The 22,253-nt window shown below is 40.6% G+C and overlaps 1 protein-coding gene and 1 pseudogene across 1 annotated transcript; one reads left to right on the top strand and one right to left on the bottom strand.

The window, feature by feature from the left end:
• The first annotated feature begins 280 nt into the window (after positions 1 to 280).
• On the top strand, positions 281 to 1,673 carry LOC143579699 (uncharacterized; annotated as a pseudogene).
• Positions 1,620 to 16,970, bottom strand: LOC143579702 (aldehyde dehydrogenase family 3 member H1-like). Its single transcript, XM_077062933.1, has 10 exons — positions 16,658 to 16,970; positions 4,731 to 4,799; positions 4,532 to 4,628; positions 4,233 to 4,439; positions 3,945 to 4,060; positions 3,419 to 3,523; positions 3,167 to 3,339; positions 2,293 to 2,383; positions 2,070 to 2,219; positions 1,620 to 1,985 (listed from the first exon to the last, which is right to left on the bottom strand). Exons 1-10 carry the CDS (start codon positions 16,898 to 16,900, stop codon positions 1,752 to 1,754), a joined length of 1,485 nt encoding a protein of 494 aa, XP_076919048.1. The 5' UTR covers positions 16,901 to 16,970; the 3' UTR covers positions 1,620 to 1,751.
• Between the last annotated feature and the right edge of the window lie 5,283 nt (positions 16,971 to 22,253).

The raw sequence follows: 22,253 nt of genomic DNA on the forward strand, positions 1-22,253 counted from the left end.
ATTACCGTGAATATGAGAGATGCAAGTTCATATGAAATATTAAATCTTAAATACCACCAACCAACTGATATTAGATTGGATGGCCGCCTAGAAAGTCTCCACTTGGTAATCACAAACAAGACAAACTCCTTGTGAGAAAAGCAAAGGCTAGCTATTGGTCGCTATAAGAGGCAACTTGTTACGATGCTTCAATTAGAAACAAATGACGTGGCGTTACACAATATAGATGACATGATATATTTTCCACGTCACCGGTCATCATTGATCGTCACATTATTATATATAAATTTTGTAACTTTTGATACACCAAGCACACAATATACTTGAAGATTATATGGTTATAACTTATAAGATCCCGTTATTTAGGGTAAACAACCAACAATGGCAATCACGTTAGCCTGGATCCCTAAATTTTCTTTCTTTTTTCTTTTTGATTTTTTGTTTATGTTCATGTTATGAACGTTGTCTTGCATGGGATTTGCTTTTATACAAGGATGGGAGGCATTCGAAAAGCATGCAAATCATTTTTCTCCAAACACCGTTTTGGCAAGAGATCACACCGTAAAGATCAAAAGTAACACCTACAGGTTCCATTTCCATTCGTCTTTCGTTTCTTGCCGAACAAGAAACAACCTTTACGCGTTTATCTTTTAAGTTTATAATCAAATACAAAACCGGTTGCCATTGTAAATCGTTTTATGTGCATTTCCCTTTTGTTAGGTTGATGTAAATGACAAAAGAGATGGAGATGATGATGAAACACAAGATGTTACTTCCCCTAAAGTCACGATGCCACGACTTTCAAGAACCGCAAGCTCGGGTTGTCTGCCGATGTGCCGGTCCAAATCAACGAGCCAAAGCCAAAGAAGCAAGACCCCAGGCCGTCTCCGGCCCGTGAATAGTTTGCTAAGAAGCTTTAGCAGGAAGAACATGGAGTCAAACTCCTTCCACACTGCCCCTTCTTTTTCCAAAAGAAGCAACTCAACTATTATCTATACCAATGCTAACGGACTCCGAAAACCACCCGATATGGTTAAACGCCTAGAGTGCAACCTCGAAGAATTGTGCTTTGGGTGCGTAAAGAAGGTAATATCCGACGTGACGTGCTAACAAGTGAGGGGTATGCATTTACATGCCTGCTGCTATTAGTGGTGTTTGGGTTTGTGCTTTTAAACACAAACCCAAACATATGAATAAACAAAGTTTATTTTTATTTTCACTTTTGAAGGCAAATAATCCAAGAAGAGGAAGTGCTAACGATAAAAGTGAAGCCGGGATGGAAGAAAGGAACGAAAATCACGTTCGAGGGAATGGGAAATGAGACACCGGGCACATGTGCAGCTGATATTACTTTCGTAGTAGACGAGAAACCGCACCCGGTTTTTAAACGGAATGGTGACGATTTGGAAGTAAACATGGACCTTCCTTTAGTAGACGCGTTGACCGGGTGTACCCTCACCGTCCCTTCTCTAGGCGAGCAAGAATCATATATAACTATCAATGACATAATTACTCCTGGCTACAGAAAAACCATTCCGGGACAAGGCATGCCTTTACCAAAACAAGAAGACACAAGAGGAAACTTAAACATAATATTCTCAGTTCAGTTTCCACAACAGTTGACACAAGAACAAAGATCCGAATGCTTTAATATCTTGCAAGATTCATGTTGATTTCAAACAGTTTTAAGAAGGAATTATAAAAGTGTAGTACACTTATACATTCACAGAGTTTTTTAAACTTTTTCACATCTATGAAAAGCCGAAAACAGCACGAATGATGCCAAACAGACTACCATCAAAAATTGCCTTGAGTAGTCTAAGTTTACCAGGTGTATACGGTGGGTACCTTGCGGGTGCGTCTCCAAAAAAGCCTCTGTATAGAACGGCTTTCTTGTGACTAAAAGTATCAAATGAGAATTTACCATGGTATGCCCCCATGCCACTCTCACCAACTCCACCAAACGGTAATGTGTCAACCATAAGCTGCACGTTAAAAACACAAGACGTTAAAAATAAGTTATTAAACGAGTAACATATAATAGTAGCTTGGTATAGATTGAGTCGTACGTGCAAGGTGACATCATTAATAACTACACCCCCCGCAGAGACGTTGTTAACAAAGTTTTCTTTGAGCTGCTTGTTGTTGGTAAATAGGTATGCAGCAAGCGGTTTTGGTCTTGATCTGATAAACTCAATGCCATCTTCAATTTTTTCGACCTATATAAACCAAAAGAAAGATTAATAACCTATAATTACTTTATAATCTGAACAAAATATCAAATTCTTTTACCGTTATGATAGGTAGTAAAGGACCAAATATCTCGTCACTCATAATCAGCGAGTCTTCTGGTGCATCCAGTACAATAGTCGGAGCAATCTTTCTGTAACAGAAGTAGGATTAATTATAGTACACGAGGCAATCGGGCAGGGTTGGGTAACAAGTAAAATTAGGTAAGTTTTACGTACAAGTCAAAATGGGTCCGGTCGTGTTTGACTCGGATCACTTCTTATATAAACTAGTGAGTCAGATATGATTACATAAAGTATATTATTCTAATAATAATATAAACTTTTTTATAAGTAAGATTTAGATGGTTTTATGCCTATGAAATACACTTTCAGTGACTTTTACCCATTTGACATGCAATAATATAAACCTTCATTTGACCACTTTTATAACTACGAAACTAACAAGCTGGTAGCAGTAGGCCTCCTGTAAGCGAATCGAAAGAACACACACAGGGCATGTTTGTGTCCGTTTGTTTAACTTCAAACGAATAAACGATTAGACATGAACAGTTAAAAGAACAGGGTTTTCTTGTTCATGCTCGTTTATGTTCGCTCATTAATATCATAAACAAACGGTTCACGAACATAAATGAACGAATGTAACTGAACATAGATGCACAAATATAAACAACATAACTAAAAACCACCAATCAAAAACATGAATATCAATCTGTTTGGCCTAAAAAAATAATAAACTAAATTAATAGTAACGGGCCTAACAATTTAAATGTATACATAAAGGGACAACCTTAAATAATCATAAACGAACGAACGAGCATGTGTTCATGTTCGTTTGTTTATTAAATAAACGAACATACACAAAACTCCCGCCGGTTCGTTTACAAGCCCAAGCAGCAGGAATAAACAAATCTCACCGGTTGTTTTTGTCTGTTTGACCTCCAAGAATGATCTTTCCAGAAATCTTATCATCATCCAACATCTTTTTCAACCGAGCAAAGTGATTTTCATGCCCAACTCGAGATATATCTGGTGAGTTCATAGGATCATCCCCAAAAAACTTTTTCACATTATGTTTGAAAGCGTCTATCTGCAGAATGACATTATCACCAGATTAACTAAGATTTGTTTCTAAATTATAATTTGAAGCGTTAAAGAAAGGTATGTACCAAGACGGGAGCATATTGTTTTGTTGTTATTATGTAATCAGGACCGACACAAGCTTGTCCATTGTTGCATCCCCACTTACCTGCAACTATACGCTTCGCTGTCACCTATATTATGCAGATAACAAGTCAAGACAGAAGAAAGTAGATGCCATGTGGGATAGAACTGTATAGGAGGTGGCAAAATGGCTCACTCGTCAAAAGGAGTGTTTTCGTTACGGGTCAAAACAGATTGGGTTGACCTAAAACACTCATGCCCAAATTTTTTTATACATAGTTACAGTGTCATATATAATTACTAAGATTATATTATTTCAATAATAATCTAACTTTGAATGATGTGATTTAGGATAAATGCACATAATACACTCTGGGGGACTTTAAACACATTTGACCTCTTTGATTACTTGTTTGTCCTGTTAAAAATAAAACATAACCTGGATCAACCCGTTCACAAGTTAACAGGTCCAAATTGCCAGCTGGACTATACAAGCATACGAGTTTGCACGTAAAGAAGAAAGCTCCTTACTGCTAAGTCAATGTTTGAATCAACCAAAACGGGAGATTTGCCTCCAAGTTCTAAAACGACAGGTGTCAGATTCTTGGCAGCAGCAGCCATGACAACTCGTGCCACTAGCCCATTTCCTACAAGGTCGCATTTTTTTTGCTTATTTAAATATAATCATGGTTTTAACAGCAGTTGTCATTGATTAAAATGTATTGAGATCAGTTCATTTCAGTAAACGGCAAAATTACAAGAAAAACATAAGAAAATCTAGTCTTGTCTATATTTAAAATCTAAGAAACAAAGAAAGACCTGTATAGAATATTTTATCCCACTTTTGCTCCAAAAGCGCAGTTGTTTCAGGGACAGCACCTTCAACAACTTTTATCGCTGACTTGTCCAGATAATTTCCTAAAAGTTTTGCCAGCAATGATGACATGGCAGGAGCAAGTTCAGAAGGCTTCAAAACAACAGCATTCCCAGCTGCGATTGCTCCAATCACTGGATCCACAGATAACACTGTTTTTTTTTTGGTTGGGGGGGGGGGGGGGGTAAATGATTAGTAAACGAACATTGATATATATATTAACTCAGATATATTATTAACATACATAATGGATAGTTCCATGCTGAGATGACCAATACAACACCGAACGGTTCTGGAACTATTTCTGCCGAGGAAGGAAAAGTGCCTAAATTGGTTTTCGCCTGCAAAGAATCGTCAATAAATGTGCATTATGTATTTTCTTTAATCCATTTTACGCCTACATGGAAAGTATTATGTCCCACTTAAATTGTAAACACAATTACCTTTTCTGGTTTCATCCAATGTTTTAATTCCTTCAGGGCCAACTTGCATGAATTCTTTATCATAGCAATCTGCATTATAAAGCAATGGATGCAATTCAGTAGGATAAAATGGCCCGTCCAATAATATTCAATTAGCAATAATCAAAGAGCTACGAGACCAAACTTATGGGTTCTAAAAGAGACTGAAATGATATCTGATTGTTACAATTACAATGAAGGGGGCAACCTCAATATATAGAAAGAGAAGCCATAAACCATAGAAAACCTAACTTGGGCATACGGGTAATATACTAATAAACCTTAATAATAATGCATTAATAACTATAATTAACATGGGTGAGGAAAAAGTTGCATAACAATGAAGAAGCAATAAGCATTATAAAAAGCAACATATTAATGATCTAGGAAAAGATTCAACTTCATAAGTTTACGAATAAAATAATTACTCTAAAGTAATCACGTAATCTTTTTTAAAATACATGCCCACACACAAGTCAAATGAACTTTTATAGCCAACATAATTCAAAAATAAATTATGATTAATGCATGTTTTCCACCATTATACTTCTAGAACGAACGATTTTCAAAAGGTCCCCCTTAATGATGTAGACTGATAAAGATATAGAACAGATTGCACAATAGAATGAAATAAGGCTAACTATCATCACAGAATTGGGACTGAATATATTCAACAATGCAACTGCTAATGTAACCATTCCAACTATATTTGGTAGCCTCAATAACTTAAATGAGATCCTTCCTCTTTCTTCAACAAATGCGCACTAGCTATTTCGAAAACAATAAATTACTTCTGTTCAATAAAGAATTTTGAACATAAACGTTGCATCATAAATTCATAATCTCAACAATTTTATTAATTTTGCTAATACTGGATGGTTCGTGTCAATTCAAAAACCCTGGCAGTTAAATCACAAACAATCTGCAAATTGGCTATACTAGCTAATTCGAAAACAAGAAATTACTTCTGTTCAATAAAGAATTTAAAACATTGCATCATAAATTCACAATCACAACAAACTTGTTAATTTTGCTAAAATTAGATGTTTCGCGTCAATTCAAAAAACCTGATTGAAGAGGTAGGTCCCAGCAGAGCCCAGTTGGACACGCAAGACTCACCTTGAAGAGGGACGTCTGCGCAGTTGGACCCGCAAGACTCACCTTAAAGAGGGACGTCTGCGCAAAGACCAACTGGATCCGCATGACCCACCATGCTCAGAGAGATGACGTCCTTACGCGCAGTACGCAAGCTGTTCCCGCAGGAAAAGCCTCCCAATGGTGACGTACCCCGCCTGTTCCCGCAGCTGCGGATACTAGCCATCAGGGAAGGCTACCCGCACTAACAGCAAGGCTACACGCACAAGGCACTAACTCTCAAATAATTCAGTAATGTCACCTGAAGAAGGAATGAGCAAGCCGGGAATACTCCCGCCCAAAGCCGGGAATACTCCCGCCCAAATGAGCCAGTCTGTACGCTACTGGAGGATCTTTTGTACTATACCTGCCAAGGTATGGACAAAAGATCCGACCAAAGCAACGACAGCTCACTGACAACAGTACGACGAGGAGCACGCTCCAGTACTTAATGTCACTATCAGCCGCTGCCTACTCACCAACCCCTGTCGTGGCACGTACATAGCCTGCAGTTGGTGGGAAAGGAATAGTACACAGCCGGCCATGTCACTATCAGCCGCTGCCTACCCACCAACCACCAGCATGGCACGTGCGTAGCCCACAGTTGGTAGAAAAGGAATATTATACAGCTGGCTGTACCTGCTTGAAAACCTACCTTCGGCTATAAATACTCCAACACCTTGGAACGGTATCATTATCTTATATCTCCATATATTATCTGATATCTGCTCAAGCAATTTCTCTTAATATACACTTATATTCAAGAGCAATCTAGTCTGATTCTCACGCCGGAGGGTGGTCACAAGGAGGTACCCCCCCCTCTTAGTGACGAGCTCACGGTGTCTGTTTTGCAGGTCATCAGAAGAACAACCATCTTTGCCAGACCTAACCCTCGTGGGAAACATCTACTTAACCCCCAGATTATCCGTAATCTGCCGGGGTCACTTAGTGTTTCTTCATTGGCGCCATCCGTGCATAAAAGCTAGAACTTATTCTTTTTCAGTTTTTTCAAAACTTCTGGAAAGATGGTTAACGTTACTCCGGTCCCAATGCCAGCGAGTGACCAAGAAACCCCGGTAACTAAAACCCCAGCTACTGGGGGGAACACCGGCGAGTACACAAATTTTACGAACACTACCCCGGTTACCCAAGCCGGGGCAAGTGCAGTAAATTTTACGAACACTACCCCGGTTACCCAAGCCGGGGCAAGTGCAGTAAACAATCCTTCACTGGGATTCACCGATACCCAGTTGGAGAAACAACAGACGAGACTCCCCCGCCAAACACTTGATCAAGTTAAAGCGTGGGCAGAAGCACGTCAGAGGGAATTCCAAGCTGAGTTGGATGAACGATTGGAAATCTCTCCAATCTGCGCTAGGAACTCGCTTGGACATGAGTACGGCATATCATCCTCAGACTGACGGTCAGTCTGAGCGAACTATTCAAACTCTTGAGGATATGCTCCGATCTTGTGTTCTTGATTTTGGAGGTAATTGGGATTCACACCTGCCTTTGATCGAGTTTTCTTATAACAACAGCTATCATTCCAGTATCGGTATGGCCCCATTTGAAGCACTTTACGGTCGTAAATGCCGCTCCCCGATCTGTTGGAGCGAAGTGGGTGAAACTCAAATCACAGGACCCGAACTTGTTCAAGAGACAACCGATAAAATCGCCAAGATCCGTGATCATTTGCTGACTGCCAGAAGCCGACAGAATTCGGAAGCACTCGACAACAGCTCAACATGAGCAATGAGTGCGAATGCTGGGACGATGATCGGGAGGAGTCCGACAGCGACGCAAACCCTCGTCATAGAACGAAAGGGAAGCGCAAAGAAACGGACTTCCAACCGAGAAGGAATTTTGGAGAAACCTTCAAACCAAAAAACGCGGGACGAAACCCACGTGACTTCTCCAAAACCTTTAGACCAACTGCTGCAAATGCGGGAACGTCCAAATTTGCAAGGGACATTGCGGAAGCAATTGCCCCGAGAAGTGCCAAACAAATGTCCAATATAGGCACATGATGGTATATCTGACCCAGACGATCATTTGAACAGATTCATAGCGGGGGCAACCGTCAGCAATTGGACGGAACCCACGTGGTGTTACATGTTCCAAATGACGCTTGTTGGGGCAGCCAGAGCGTGGTTCGACCATCTACCGGTCTACCACATCTACGATTGGGCAGACTTCCAGCAGAAGTTCAGCCAACACTTTAGCCAACAACGAAAGTATACCGAAGAGCAATGGACGATCCTCAACTGCATCCGAGAAGAAGATGAGTCTTTACTAGACTTCATCACGCGCTTCAATTCAAAGAAACTGAGTCTGGGCACCATAAGCGAAGATCTTGTTCGCGCAGCTTTCATCCAAGGCGCCGAATACCCAGAGCTTATCCGCACATTGACGGGTAAAGACGGCATGCCATCCACATGGGATGCCATCATGACAACAGCTAAACGCTTCGCGGAAACGGAAAAGCAACTGGGTAGAGATCTTCCCCAGAGCACAAACCTCTACACTCAGAAAACAAGAGAAAACAACGTCATTACCGCCCGACTAAACAAAAAGAGGAAGCTAGGCATTTGGCAGTCAAGGGTAAACTTTGACACCTCATCCGGCTCACACCCTCGGTTAGGCGGAAGGGATAACATGCAGTTTTCGAACCGGAACTCCAGATGGACGCCACTCACCAAAAGCATCACCGAGATATTCGCCACCGAGAGGCTCCAATTATCCGACAGCGTCCAAACTCTGATCAAAGCAAATCCTGTGACTTCCACAGGACAAAAGGCCACACCACCGAGGAATGCTTAGACTTGAAGGACGTCATCGAAGCATTTGTCAGAGATGGGAAACTCACGCACCTCGTGGCGCAATGAACGCTGAGCAGGCTAATGCGTGTAGAACCCCAGTTGGGGAAAACACGAATGAAACTGCAGCTTCAATGTTGGAGACTACATACTGCGTAAACAACGAGATTCCGAACCAGGTGCATATCGGCTCGAAAGGCTCGATGACACCCCCATCCCAAGAACATGGAAGGGAGCTCAATTACACAGGTTGCATGTAGATCAATTCCAAACTTGTAAAGAAAAGGCCCAGAGCCACTTCTTATGGAAATGATTCTCCTTATTACATTGACGCTGATGGTCTTACATTTATACTTATGAACTTTCCACACTGATATGCCGGTATTCACCGCATAAATAAGTGGGGAAGTCGTTGCGTGTGGACAGCGGCAAAACCCGCATAAACACAAAACGGCAAAAATTTCTAAGAGATGAGGACAACCTTCACGCAGGTCAGTTATAGGTAAAGTTTGGTCATCCCACTAAATGAAAGTGACGGTCCTACCCGCACAATCATGATAGAGGAAACTGAACATTAACCTATTGACAACCGCGCGTCGAAAGGTTTAACTTATTCAAAACACTGATGCCGGTATTCACCGCATAAATAAGTGGGGAAGTAAGTCGTTGCGTGTGGACGGCGGCAAAACCCGCATAAACACAAAAAACGGCAAAAAATTTCTAACGAAAACCTTCACGTAGGTCAGTTATAGGTAAAGGTTGGTCATCCCACTAAATGAAAGTGACGGTCCTACCCGCACAATCATGATAGAGGAAACTGAACACTAACCTATTGACAACCACGCGTCGAACGGTTAACTTATTCAAAACACTTGGAAAATTGCTAAGTTCAACTGAAGTATGCACGAGCGAATCATATATTGTTTGAGGCAAAACAAGTGCCAAATTAAATTATAATATGCATGAGCAAGTCATATAACGTTTATAAAGCAAGTCATCCAATGAAAGTGGCGGTCCTACCCGCACAAACATTTATATTTCATAAAAAAATTCAAACATTACAAGAATGGCCGGGTATCTACCCGCCTACAGAAATATAAATCTATCCTAACGGTGGGAAGGGATCTCAAGGTTCAAACTTCAGGACCACTCCCTCCAAACCCACTCGAACCCGCACCATCAGTTGGCTGTAGCGGTTCAAGGAAAGTCTTGAGAATGGTTAGCCCATCATCAGCAGCAGCAATTTCGTTCACCTTCTCCACCACTGGATGCGGGAAGACAGCATACTGGTTCACTGCTTGGTCATAGGCAGCTTCAGTGTCCACGTCATAAAGAGGGAAGTTGGAAGGCGGGATGCCCTTCTCAACAAACCCCAGACCAAGCAGGAAACCAGCATTTTCCCCATCCTCATGGGAAGCGTTGAGGGCTGCGCTCATGACATCGTCATAAGATGTGTTCGTGAAGATCCGATGCACAACCTACAAAAAGAAAAAAAAATATATCAAAAACTTTTCTAAGTATAAAGAAAATCGTAAAGACATTATGAAGCTACGCATACCTGCGACAACGCTTCTCGTAGAAGCCATTCCTTGGTGATCAGAGTTTCCTGGAGGGCAGCTTGAGCTTGGTCACGGGCGCGTTCAGCTTCACTTTTGTTAAGGTTGGCAAGCAACACTTCCTTAGCAGCAGCCTCTTCAACGCCCTTCAGCTTACGCTCAGTGTGGTCAAGCATACCCCTCTGGTCCAAGATCTCTTGGAGCTTCTTGGCGTCTTCCATGGCCAAGGCATCATGAGCCTGCTGGAGCCTCTCTAGTTTGGCTTTAAGCTCCTCATTCTCGGCGCGCAGAGGCTCAGCAACAGCTTCAGCTTTGGTGGCCCTCTCGGTCGCATTCCGCGCAGTTTCCTTAGCCAACCTAAGCTATTCGTTAACAGCTTGGGTAGCCTTGGAACGGGCCTCGAGCCGGGCCTGAACTTCAACCTCGAGGGCCTTGAAGGCCTTTTCCTTCTCCGAAGCAATGGCGGAAAGTCTCCTGTTCTCCTCCCGGATAGCCCGTGCCTGGGCCACTTCCTGGCTACGCGCTGCCTTTAACTTGTCGTTTTCACGACAAAGCAACTCGACGCGCGGCTGCATCCGGGCAAGGAGAATCCGAAGCTCGTTCGTCAACCTACCCTCCTGGTAGCTAGACATAGCTTCCCCCAACGCACCACTTGGGGCTGCGTGACGCGCCCACTCGACGCAGTCCACAGCCGTCCGAAGGGTTGTTCCCCGGCGGATGTTCCACCTCGGAACATACACCTCATTGGAATCCGAAACTGCAAAAACAAAAAGCAGTTAGGAAAAGATGATTAAAAAATAGGCCAAAATAACCCTACGCACCTGTAGGGTTGACAACAGGCCGGTAGCCGCCAAACCCATCACCCGAACCTAAGGGATATCCATCCAATAGGTCAGGCAGATGGGAAGGAGGCAGAGATTGGCTAGAAGCCCCAACGCCGAACATACCTGATGAACCGGCCGGGGGCACGGTTGAAGCCGCCGCGGTAGAGACCATCGGAGGTGAACTCACTGGAGGTGAACTCACAACCGTGGCCGCCGCTGCGGAGGAGCCCGCAGAAAAAATCACCGCCGGCTCAGTGAAGGATGCAGTAAAGATGGCACTGACAGCCGGCGGAGATGACGTCACAATTGGAACAGTTGCCTCAACGAGATGAGCAACTGAACCAACACTGCAAACAGGCGCAGCTGCCTGGGTCATCACCTCGGGTAGGTTGACCAAACCTACCTTCGTGGGTCCATAACTGCTCCTTCCCGCATCACTTTGGAATGTGGTTACATCCACGCCTGCATGAAAACAAGATATTAAAAACAATGGCGAAAAGAATTGCGGGTAAGATAAATAAAAAGTACTTACGAGTTTTCTTAATCTTGAAGGTTCTGACGGGCGGGGACGAACCCGATGGAACTGGCCTCTTCACGCCAGTCACCGTCGTAGAACTTGGTCGCACGGAGGTGGCAGCTGTCTCAACCTCTGAGACAGTTGTCTCACCACCACCAGGGTTCCCCGCCGCCTCCTCACTTTCGGTCTTCGAGTCAGACCGGTTCCCCTGATCGGCAGTGGAGGCAACCTTCGCCTTGCCCTTCACGCCGGCAGCATTCTTCTTCCTCACGAAGAAAGGACCGTCTGCGGATTCCTCATCAGAAGATGACAAAATTAGAGAAACTCCAGCAGAGGTTTGAGCATGAAGAGGGCGAGGGTTAATGAAACCCTTACCTGGCCGCGTGGCGCTCAGAATTTCGTGGCCTGGCGGGTAGACCTCCACAAACCGATCCGTCGTTTGCTCCAAGATGGGCAACTCGTTCTCGTCGAGAGCACGAGTACCCAACCGAGCGGGACCACCGCTCTCACACGGTTGCAGAAGCGACTGCAAATTGTTCCCCTCTGAAAATAAACAGAAAAGTAGTTAGAAGAAAAACCCTAAATCAGCAAAAAGAGATGGAGCATACCATATGGAATAGAATTCGAACCGTATTCAAGAACGATGGGATTCTGTGGCGCCTCTGCCCCAGCATCCTTCCATACCCGGCTCATCCCAAGCATCACCATCCCAGACTCCGCAAAGCGATAAACCGGAGTCTGGATCCGGGAGATCTTGGTAAACCATTCCGCCTCCTGGTAGTTGGAGGCGTGAAGGTTCGGGAGTGCTCTCCCGTTCTTGAATGTCATCGCTATGGGGACGACACGGGCAGAGATATAGAAAACTCCCGCTTCCAAGACCGAAGACTGCGCTCGGTAGCACAGATCTTCAAACCCTTGATCCAAGTAATCAGGGTATACCAGCCCTGGATGCACCTCCAGGAGTAGAAGGTCATCAGGCGGTCGACGCGAGGCTCAACGCCCAGAATGTGGCACACCCATTCAAAGTGGCGAACCTTTGCGATCGCCATCGGGTGCACCTCCGTCAAATGTACACCGTGTTTCTCCAGAACACGGTACACAAACTTCGTCAATTGGAACCTGAGATTCCCATAGATGAAGAATGCAGCATACACCCCTATCTTGCCCTTGGGGGCATCGTACACCGTCTGGTGAGGCTCAGGAAACTCAGGCTCGAAAGGCTCGAGCATGAAATTCTTGACGATGTAGTGATACAGGTCGACGGAAAGAGCACACTGGCACTCGCCAGCAGTACTCTTATCGTCTTTGTCAGATGCTGACATTGGGTTCTCCGTGTACACGTCAGACTCCTCGGCAGTAGCCTCAGGATCATGAGTAGAAGACATCTTGGAGGTATGAAAGAACGATTTCAGGAGAATGCTCGACGGAAAAGTTAGAGTATTCGCCGGAAATCGCTTAGAAGAAGAAGTGAAACTGTGAGTTGAGATGCATCCTCTCCTCCCTTTATATACTCATCGCAATGAATGCGATGAATTTAATGCGGAGAGAGGAAGCGCATGTGCAATGAAACTATGACAAGTGGAAAGAGCACGCAGGCAACAGCTGTTGACAGGACGCGTGCCGTAAACTTCGCGCCCACGCGCCCGAAAACTCACGCCCACGCGCCTGAAAAAGCGTCTGGAATGACCATATACGGTCACGTCACCATAACTTCATGCACGTCCTGAAACTGTCAGAAGAAACCATCACACCACGCTGACGTCCCTTCAACAGTTGGACTGTTCTTATCCTTTCACCAACTCTTCGAATTTCAAAAAGATTCAAAAATAAGAGGGAATACACCCCCTTACCTTGGCAACCAAGTAACTATAAGACGGGTGCGGGTACAGTGTCAAGGCAAAACCCTTTACATACTTAGCACCCGCAGGGAATTGAAACCAAGAATACCTTGGCAACCAAGTAACTATAAGACGGGTGCGGGTACAGTGTCAAGGCAAAACCCTTCACATACTTAGCACCCGCAGGGAATTGAAGCCAAGAATACCTTGGAAGTAAAGTAACTATAAGACGAGTGCGGGTACAGTGTCAAGGCGAAACCCTTCACATACTTAGCACTCGCAGGGAATTGAAACCAAGAAGGATCTTCTGGGCCATGCTTGTGGAAAGGGATATAACATCCCCGCATAGCGGGAACATTGAGAACTAGATTGTTTGATGCTCCAAGATGGAATTGGTTGTTTAAACATAATTGATCACTATGTCTAAAACTACCAAAACCTCGTGGAGAACCTATACAACTAAAACTCAACGCTCCTGACTTGCGAGGAGGTTACACACCTACCCACATCATACCCAAAGATCAAGCAGAAAAGTGGGAAATTCTGCGTGACATTAGGAAACCCGCGGGAAGAATCCCCGCGGAGAACCTTAAGACTAAACCCTTTTCAAAACCCTTTGCTTAAGTCCAAAAGTTCACCTCACTTATTAACAATTCATGAGAAGAACATTGGACTGGGGGACTTGAAGAGGTAGGTCCCAGCAGAGCCCAGTTGGACCCGCAAGACTCACCTTGAAGAGGGACGTCTGCGCAGTTGGACCCGCAAGACTCACCTTAAAGAGGGACGTCTGTGCAAAGACCAACTGGATCCGCAGAACCCACCATGCTCAGAGAGATGACGTCCTTACGCGCAGTACGCAAGCTGTTCCCGCAGGAAAAGCCTCCCAATGGTGACGTACCCCGCCTGTTCCCGCAGCTGCGGATACTAGCCATCAGGGAAGGCTACCCGCACTAACAACAAGGCTACACGCACAAGGCACTAACTCTCAAATAATTCAGTAATGTCACCTGAAGAAGGAATGAGCAAGCCGGGAATACTCCCGCCCAAAGCCGGGAATACTCCCGCCCAAATGAGCCAGTCCGTACGCTACTGGAGGATCTTTTGTACTATACCTGCCAAGGTATGGACAAAAGATCTGACCAAAGCAACGACAGCTCACTGACAACAGTACGACGAGGAGCACGCTCCAGTACTTAATGTCACTATCAGCCGCTGCCTACTCACCAACCCCTGTCGTGGCACGTACATAGCCTGCAGTTGGTGGGAAAGGAATAGTACACAGCCGGCCATGTCACTATCAGCCGCTGCCTACCCACCAACCACCAGCATGGCACGTGCGTAGCCCACAGTTGGTAGAAAAGGAATATTATACAGCTGGCTGTACCTGCTTGAAAACCTACATTCGGCTATAAATACTCCAACACCTTGGAACGGTATCATTATCTTATATCTCCATATATTATCTGATATCTGCTCTAGCAATTTCTCTTAATATACACTTATATTCAAGAGCAATCTAGTCTGATTCTCACGCCGGAGGGTGGTCACAAGGAGGTACCCCCCCTTCTCAGTGACGAGCTCACGGTGTCTGTTTTGCAGGTCATCAGAAGAACAACCATCTTTGCCAGACCTAACCCTCGTGGGAAATATCTACTTAACCCCCAGATTATCCGTAATCTGCCGGGGTCACTTAATGTTTCTTCACTGGTTATTTTTTAAATCACAAACAATCTGCAACTTTTGGCTATACTATTACTAGCTAATGCGAAAACAAGAAATTATTTGTGTTCAATAGAGAATTTTGAACATAAATATAATAAATTCATAGTCTCAACAAACTTATTAACTTTGCTAAAATTAGAGGTTTCGTGTCAGTTCAAAAAACCTCACTGTTTGTTAAATCACAAACAATCTGCAAATTCTAGCTGCACAAAAGTACTACCACAAAAGGAAAGACAAAAGCATTCATCAGTATAGAAAACTTAAAAAAAATAAGAAAGAAAAGCATTTAATGCATTCTCAACATATAAAAATGAAACAATTAATATCTTAGGCTGAGGGGTGTGGGGCTTCAGCGGGGGCGCGAGAGCCCCTCTGCTCGCGCCCCCAGGCGCGAGCACCACACCACCGAGGCGCGAGAGGGGCGCGAGAGGGGCGCGAGCGCGAAAAACAAGGCGGGCGCAAGCCTGCTAGCGGGAGGCATATGGCGTAAAGGGTCTTTGGGAGACGTGAAAGAGCCGTTGGACCATTTAATTGAGCCGTTGGGCTCATAATTTAATAAAAAAAAAGTTTTTTCTTCCTATATATAACCAATTTCATATAAATCAATTACCACAACTTCAAAAAAAAACCCAAAATCAACCCATCTTCCCAATTTTTTTTTAAAAATAATGTCGTCGTACTCGTCTGATTCCGACTCCTCCGAAGAGGATGATTTGCTTCTTCATGTAGGGGGAGTTTTGATCAAGAGCCGTGAGATACACGGGAAGCTTCGACATGAGTTGGTTGAACATTTGTGGGCAAGGCGACCCGATGATCTTGTATTAGATTAGTGTTATTATTAAGTATTATTGTTTGTTTAATTTTTAGTATGTTTTTTTTGTAATTTGAATTTTAAAAAAAATGTGTGTTTTTTTTAATAATTTATGAGTTTTTTTAATAATACGTTTTTTGAATATATTTATAAAAAAATAAAAAAAAATCCGCTGGAGCCCCTGCTCGCGCCCCTCCACACCAGGGCCAGGGGCTCCAGCGGGGGCTCCAACACCCATCTTATCCAGTTTCTCTCTCTGCCACACGTCATAATATTATTGGCTGGAGCCCCCACTCGCGCCCCCGTTAGAGCCCCCCACACCCCTCAGCCTTAAGGAAACACAACATCAGTGTTGTGACGTTGTCCGTACATCATTTCCCTTCACAACATTCTGTCAACGCCATTTTTATACACCTGAATAAAACTGCTGAGTTCAGGAAATTAGGTAGAATAGAAATTTACGTCAAACTTTGATAATCAAAAGCCTGTGTCCGCCTGTACGGACACACACACACCGATCATCATAACAAATTGATCACACAGACAGATTATTAATTATATAACAGATTTACAAGTTCATAACAACATATAATTACTAAATTAAAACTAATCAATAATTATTATATACATGCTATATCTAATCTAATGAATAATTAATATGAAATAAAATCTAATTGAATAGAAAATGAACCTCATGAATGTAAGCCTCCATCTCATGCTTGCCTAGGTCAGAAAACAGAGCATCGCAAATCTGCTTATCGTTCTCGTCCAGCATCTTCAACAAGCTCTTCAACTGCGACAATCTCCACTCGTAACTCTTCGTTTTTCCGGCGAGAAACGTGCTTCGCAAGTCATTAACCAGACACTTGGCAGCGTCGGAATCAAAAACCGCCGTTGCCGTTGAATCCTTGACTTGTAGTTCGTCAGACGCCATTGTTATCGGCGGAGATATCAATCAATCTGTAGAGTAAATAATAATAATAATCGGAAATCGGATATTATGTTATTATATAGGGAGGAGAGTGACGTGACGTAACGTGATGTGATGACTGTATAGTAGTTTTAGTTTTAGTTTGTTTACCTGTAAATAGAAGAGTGAGTAGGAAGATAAGTCTACGGACTTTATCGTGGACTAACCAGCATAGGATAATTATAATAATGAAAGTTGTTTTTCTATATATATTATAACGCCTGCTTACCATGTTTGTGGATTTTAGTGGTGAGATAGTCAAAAGTAAATAGGTACTTTTGTGTTATAGGGAAAAAAACCAATTAATTTTGATTTGATCTTCTGAGTTAGAAATTCTTTTCAATAAATAAAAGTTTTAAATGTAAAGTAAAAAGGCAACTATACTAAGAAAACAATTTATATTCAAGAATAAAAGTTTGGTCAAAATGTTCTTTTTTAAAAATCTGTTATAAAAGCGGTCATGTTGAAAAAGGATAACGCGTAGCCTTAGACCATTTTAAAATAAGTTTATATTTTAAGTGTCTCAATCTCATGTCCATACCAAAAAAAATTTAAAATAATAATAATAATAATAATAATAATAATAATGTGCCCAAAAGCATATTGAAGCGAGGTTTATATTAATTGGAAGCATAAAAACGAGTACCGATACATGTATTGTTAATATCGCTAGTGGCAATGATGCTGTTCGGTTGGTACCGAACCTCGTACAACTTGTATTATAAAAAAACTCTAGTTTGAATACAACTTCATTTTCAACAAAAGTTACACCGGATCCTAACGACCTCTTCTTTTAATATACATAATAACAATAATTTAACGTTTATATACTCGATTGCAAAATTTATGATAAAATTTTGAAATTGCGAAATGAAGCTGAGCAGGTGCAACATCTAAAGTGAAGATATTGGTGCAATCGAAAGGGTTTCATATTAGAGTGAATAACGTATGATGGAAGACGACGACGATGATGGAAGAGGTTGGTGGCGATGGTGTGGGGATGGGAGGCGGTGGTGGCCATCGACAGTGGAGGAATGTGAGATGTTGAACGGTGATGTTAGGCGATTAGGGTTATATAACCTGCAGCATCGTTAGCTAAATTCTCACTCAACTGATTACATAATTGTTTAATTCAATGGACTCCATATTAATTGCAATTTAAGGTTACCGGAGAGTTGGATTTAACCATCACCTAAGATGAACTCGAAGGTCACCGCCGATGATCTTCATTAAATTTAGTGGCGTTTTGTAAAAAATATATTTTTTTGAACAATAGATTTCATTAAACCATCATCTAGAAGATGAAAAAATTGCAGAATAAGAAACATGCGAAAGCAAATCAATGCTTCAAAAGGAGCCACCAATGATGGTCGTGTGCTCTCTTAAACAAAACAATAATGAACCAATTGCACACTAACTCGTATCTATTATAATAAAAGAAAATAACTGAGGACATATGTCACTTAAAGATTCATTTATAGCATAAATTTTTTCGCTCAAACTATTATTCTATTTTTATGTAAAGGGTATTTACGTCAGTGTAATCAAAACATATTAATATCAGTTAATATACAAAGAAAGACAAAAATGAGAAGTATGAGAACAATTTGTAACCACACGATAAACCCTTTAAATATAAATTCAAAAAAAATAATTAAAAAATCATATCTCAAAATATAAATAAAAAACAAAAAATCAAAAAACTAAAATGTTTCCGCTATAATTCTCATTCAAAAAAAATTAAAAAAAATTGACGAAAAGACACAATGCCGAGATTAAAGACACAATGACGAAAATGAACAAAAGACACAATTATAGCTAAAAAATACACAATAGATCACAAAATATAACACAATGATGAACAAAATATAGCACAATATTGAATAATATAACACAATATAAAGAACAAAAAGACATAATGTCAAGGAAAAAAACACAATCAATGACGAAAATAAACACAAAACACATGATAAACAAAAAGACACAACGACTTTTTTCGCTTACCATTGTGTTTTTTTTATGAGAACGAGAAAGACGGTGGAAACATTTTTGTAGTTTTACTTTTTTTGTTTTTTTATTAAATTTTGAGTATGGTTTATTTATTTATTTATTTTTTAAATTTTTTCTAAGAGATTTTTTTGTGTGGCTACAAATCATTCTCATCTTTCTAATTTTTGTTACTCTTTGTAGGATAACTTGACCCTTCATTCTTTAATCAAATAATTAATTGCCTAAATTTAGGGATTAAAATATGTGGGTATTTATATTAATATAATAAAAAAATATTTATATCTTTAATAAAATCAAATTTACCCTCATTTTATTAAATCAATTTACATTCTTTTGAGTGTAGTAGATGAATGTGGTAAAATTCAATAAACGATATTTAAACATCTAAGATGATAAAGACAAGAAGAAATTATGAATGAATGTCCATTTTATTCTCACGTATTCTTTCAATCTATATGGATCCATGAAGTTTACATCTATCTCTTTTGAAACGGTAATACAAAAGCGTGTATAATTTATATATGATATTCTTTTTTTATGTCATTCATAATGAAGCATCTTATCGTCTTTTATTAGAATTCGTTATTCCTTTAAAATTATAATTACAACCTATAAAATCACTAGGTGCATCATACTCGTGATTATGAATTAATTGCGTAACAATACACAACGTATTCGTATGAATATTACATTAGAGAATATAATTTGAGCTTATAAACCATTCAATTTAATAAAATATAGGTTATTTTTTAATTTAATTATTTAATTTCTATATCTTACTTGTATTTTTTTAAACATCTCGTGTATCACACGGGTTTTAAATCTAGTTGCTTTATATAAGACTAAATCTTTGTTGTGACATTCGTCAATTTGGGGTCCTATTTGTATTCGTTTGTGTATTCGTTTATCATGTAAACCGACCCGATCTATATCCTGAGCGTTTCAAACATATAAAATATTGGATTTTTATGTTACTAAATCATTCTCATTTGTTTAATTTGAAAAACCTCTTTTACGGATTCGAAAACGCCTTTAAAACAAGCAAATTACATCAAAAACGAACTTCCGGAACGCGTAACGAACCACACAAGACGAGCTGGACCAAACCACCCCACCCTAGGCGTTCCGCGTGGCCAGGGCAGAGAGGCATGGTCGCGCGGCGCCCAGTGGTATTTGCACATGCTACGGTTTTCTTTTGTTGTTTTGTGCTTTGCTTGTTTGTTTAACCAATCTTTTACATGCAAATATGAAAGAGAACCTTGCAAAGAAGCTTTGACCCTTACCCTATATATACACACCCATATCCTTCATTTTTACACTTTCTACATCTCCAAAAACTCTCTAAAACATCAAAGATCCAAAGTTGTTTATTTATATGTTCTTGAAGGTTTGACTTCCAAAAGTCAAACTTAGTTTAATCTTTCATTCTAATTAGCTTATGTAGTCTTACTAATACTTGTTTATGATGACACAACATATATATAATATAATACCCCTTTTTACCTTTGGTAGTTACTTCTCCGATTCCGGTCGGTGAGGTTTCGGACCTTGTAAGGCAAGGCTTCATGGAGGATTTCGTGTCCTTGATATATATATACTTATATAACTTGTTTATACATTTATTAATCTTTCTTAAAATCTGCTCATTTTAGTTTGTTTGTCACATTTACAAGTCTTAGGTATGTGGAGACCATCTATGAACTCGTTGAGAGATGGAAACCGAACTTTTGTTTAAAAGACTTGGTGTTGACTTTTTGGTTGTAAAACTTAAATATTTTCATCTGTATATTATTATACAAGATCTATGATATTTGGGCATGTGGAAACCATCTATGAACTTGTTGTGAGATGGAAACCGAACCGGTCCAATTTTTACTCGCTTAAGACACACAAGTGTGTTTTTAGCTATCAAGACTTGTATATTTCTTTAAAAATAGTTTACAAACTGATTTTAATTATTTTCTTAAGTACTTGGAATTGTTGGATCCAACTTGATCTCATAACATAGTTTGGACCGACAAAACCGAACACTCATTTAACGTGCGTTGTTAGTTCTAAAACAATAGAACTACATACTTGGTTAAGTCTTAATAAGTTTTATTGAGTTACCTCATAACATTCATTATTTTGGAAAGTTGACTTTGGGTTTGACCAATTATCAAGACACGAACCAACAACCCGAAACACTCGTTAAGACCCGTTTTAGTATCTTTATCCCAAAGGAACTTGCATTTTTACATTTCTCCCACCTTATTACTTAACATAGGTTAAGTAAATATTAAGGTTAGATACTTTAACTCGGTTTCGAGCAAGCTTACATTTTAAAGAACTATTGTTACAATTTATTAAATATTTACATTTTTAAACCTTGAACTTTAATTGTTTACATTTCTCAACATTTATTTCATTTAAAGACCTTCAAGACAACCCTTTTAATTCAAGACTCCCTTTCACCTAGACTTTGCCCGTTAAACCTCATCCTTCCGGTTACTCGCCATTTTTACCAAATCAAGTTTATAGCTTGAACGTGAGTACTTTCATACTCCGTTTTCCATCTTTTGTTTTGGGGTGACATTTCATACTTATTCAACTAAATGCTTTATACTTGAAACTTAACCCACAAACATTATTGTATACTTTACTTAAATAATTGCTCGATTTGGTGTTCTATGATTATATGCCTATGTGTTTATCGCTTTTGGCTGGTGGAACTATAAAATCCTAGAGTATTTGGCATCCCTTTATAGCAAGGTGTCGTTAACGTAATGCAATTAACGATAATTATAAAATCCTAGACTATTTGGCATCCCCTTATAGCTAGGTGTCGCTAACGTAATTCTATTAGCGATATCTATTTATCCAAGTTATTGATTTTATTTATTGTTTCGTATACAAGTTTTGTGGCTTTTTATCACTGTCACACCCCGACTTAGGGCCTAGGCGTGTGACCACAAGTTGGTACCTGTTTTGTAAATATATCAGAGTTTATGGGTTAATTTTAGCGGAAGACTTTAGGTTGAATTTAATATTAATTTACATTGAAAATTTACTCGGGAATTGAATACCCGAGTATTGGTTTACAAAAGATATGTTTTCATATTACAAGGATTATATATAAAAAACTGAGTCATCTTGTACGCGCTTCTATCTTCATTAAGACTCCAATCCTTGCTAATGCTACCTATACTTAATTACCTGCAATGGGTTGGAAAAATACGTCAACTATATGCTGGTGAATACGTATGACTCAATAAAACATTTTGAATGACGTTTACAATACAAATGTAGTTTTCTTGACAATCTCAGC

Source organism: Bidens hawaiensis, unplaced genomic scaffold, assembly GCF_021521415.1.
Source record: "Bidens hawaiensis isolate Kalapana, Puna unplaced genomic scaffold, B.hawaiensis_p1.1 tig00029913_1, whole genome shotgun sequence".
Classification (NCBI taxonomy): domain Eukaryota; kingdom Viridiplantae; phylum Streptophyta; class Magnoliopsida; order Asterales; family Asteraceae; genus Bidens; species Bidens hawaiensis.

What these genes read in the sequence shown, in the direction of transcription:
- LOC143579702 (XM_077062933.1), bottom strand. Translation starts at nt 16,900, where the DNA reads ATGGCGTCTGACGAACTACAAGTCAAGGATTCAACGGCAACGGCGGTT. An exon ending in ATTGGATGAAACCAGAAAAG is followed by an intron (nt 4,629 to 4,730) that starts GTAATTGTGTTT and finishes GATTCTTTGCAG; the next exon opens with GCGAAAACCAATTTAGGCAC. An exon ending in ATTCAAACATTGACTTAGCA is followed by an intron (nt 3,524 to 3,944) that starts GTAAGGAGCTTT and finishes TGCATAATATAG; the next exon opens with GTGACAGCGAAGCGTATAGT.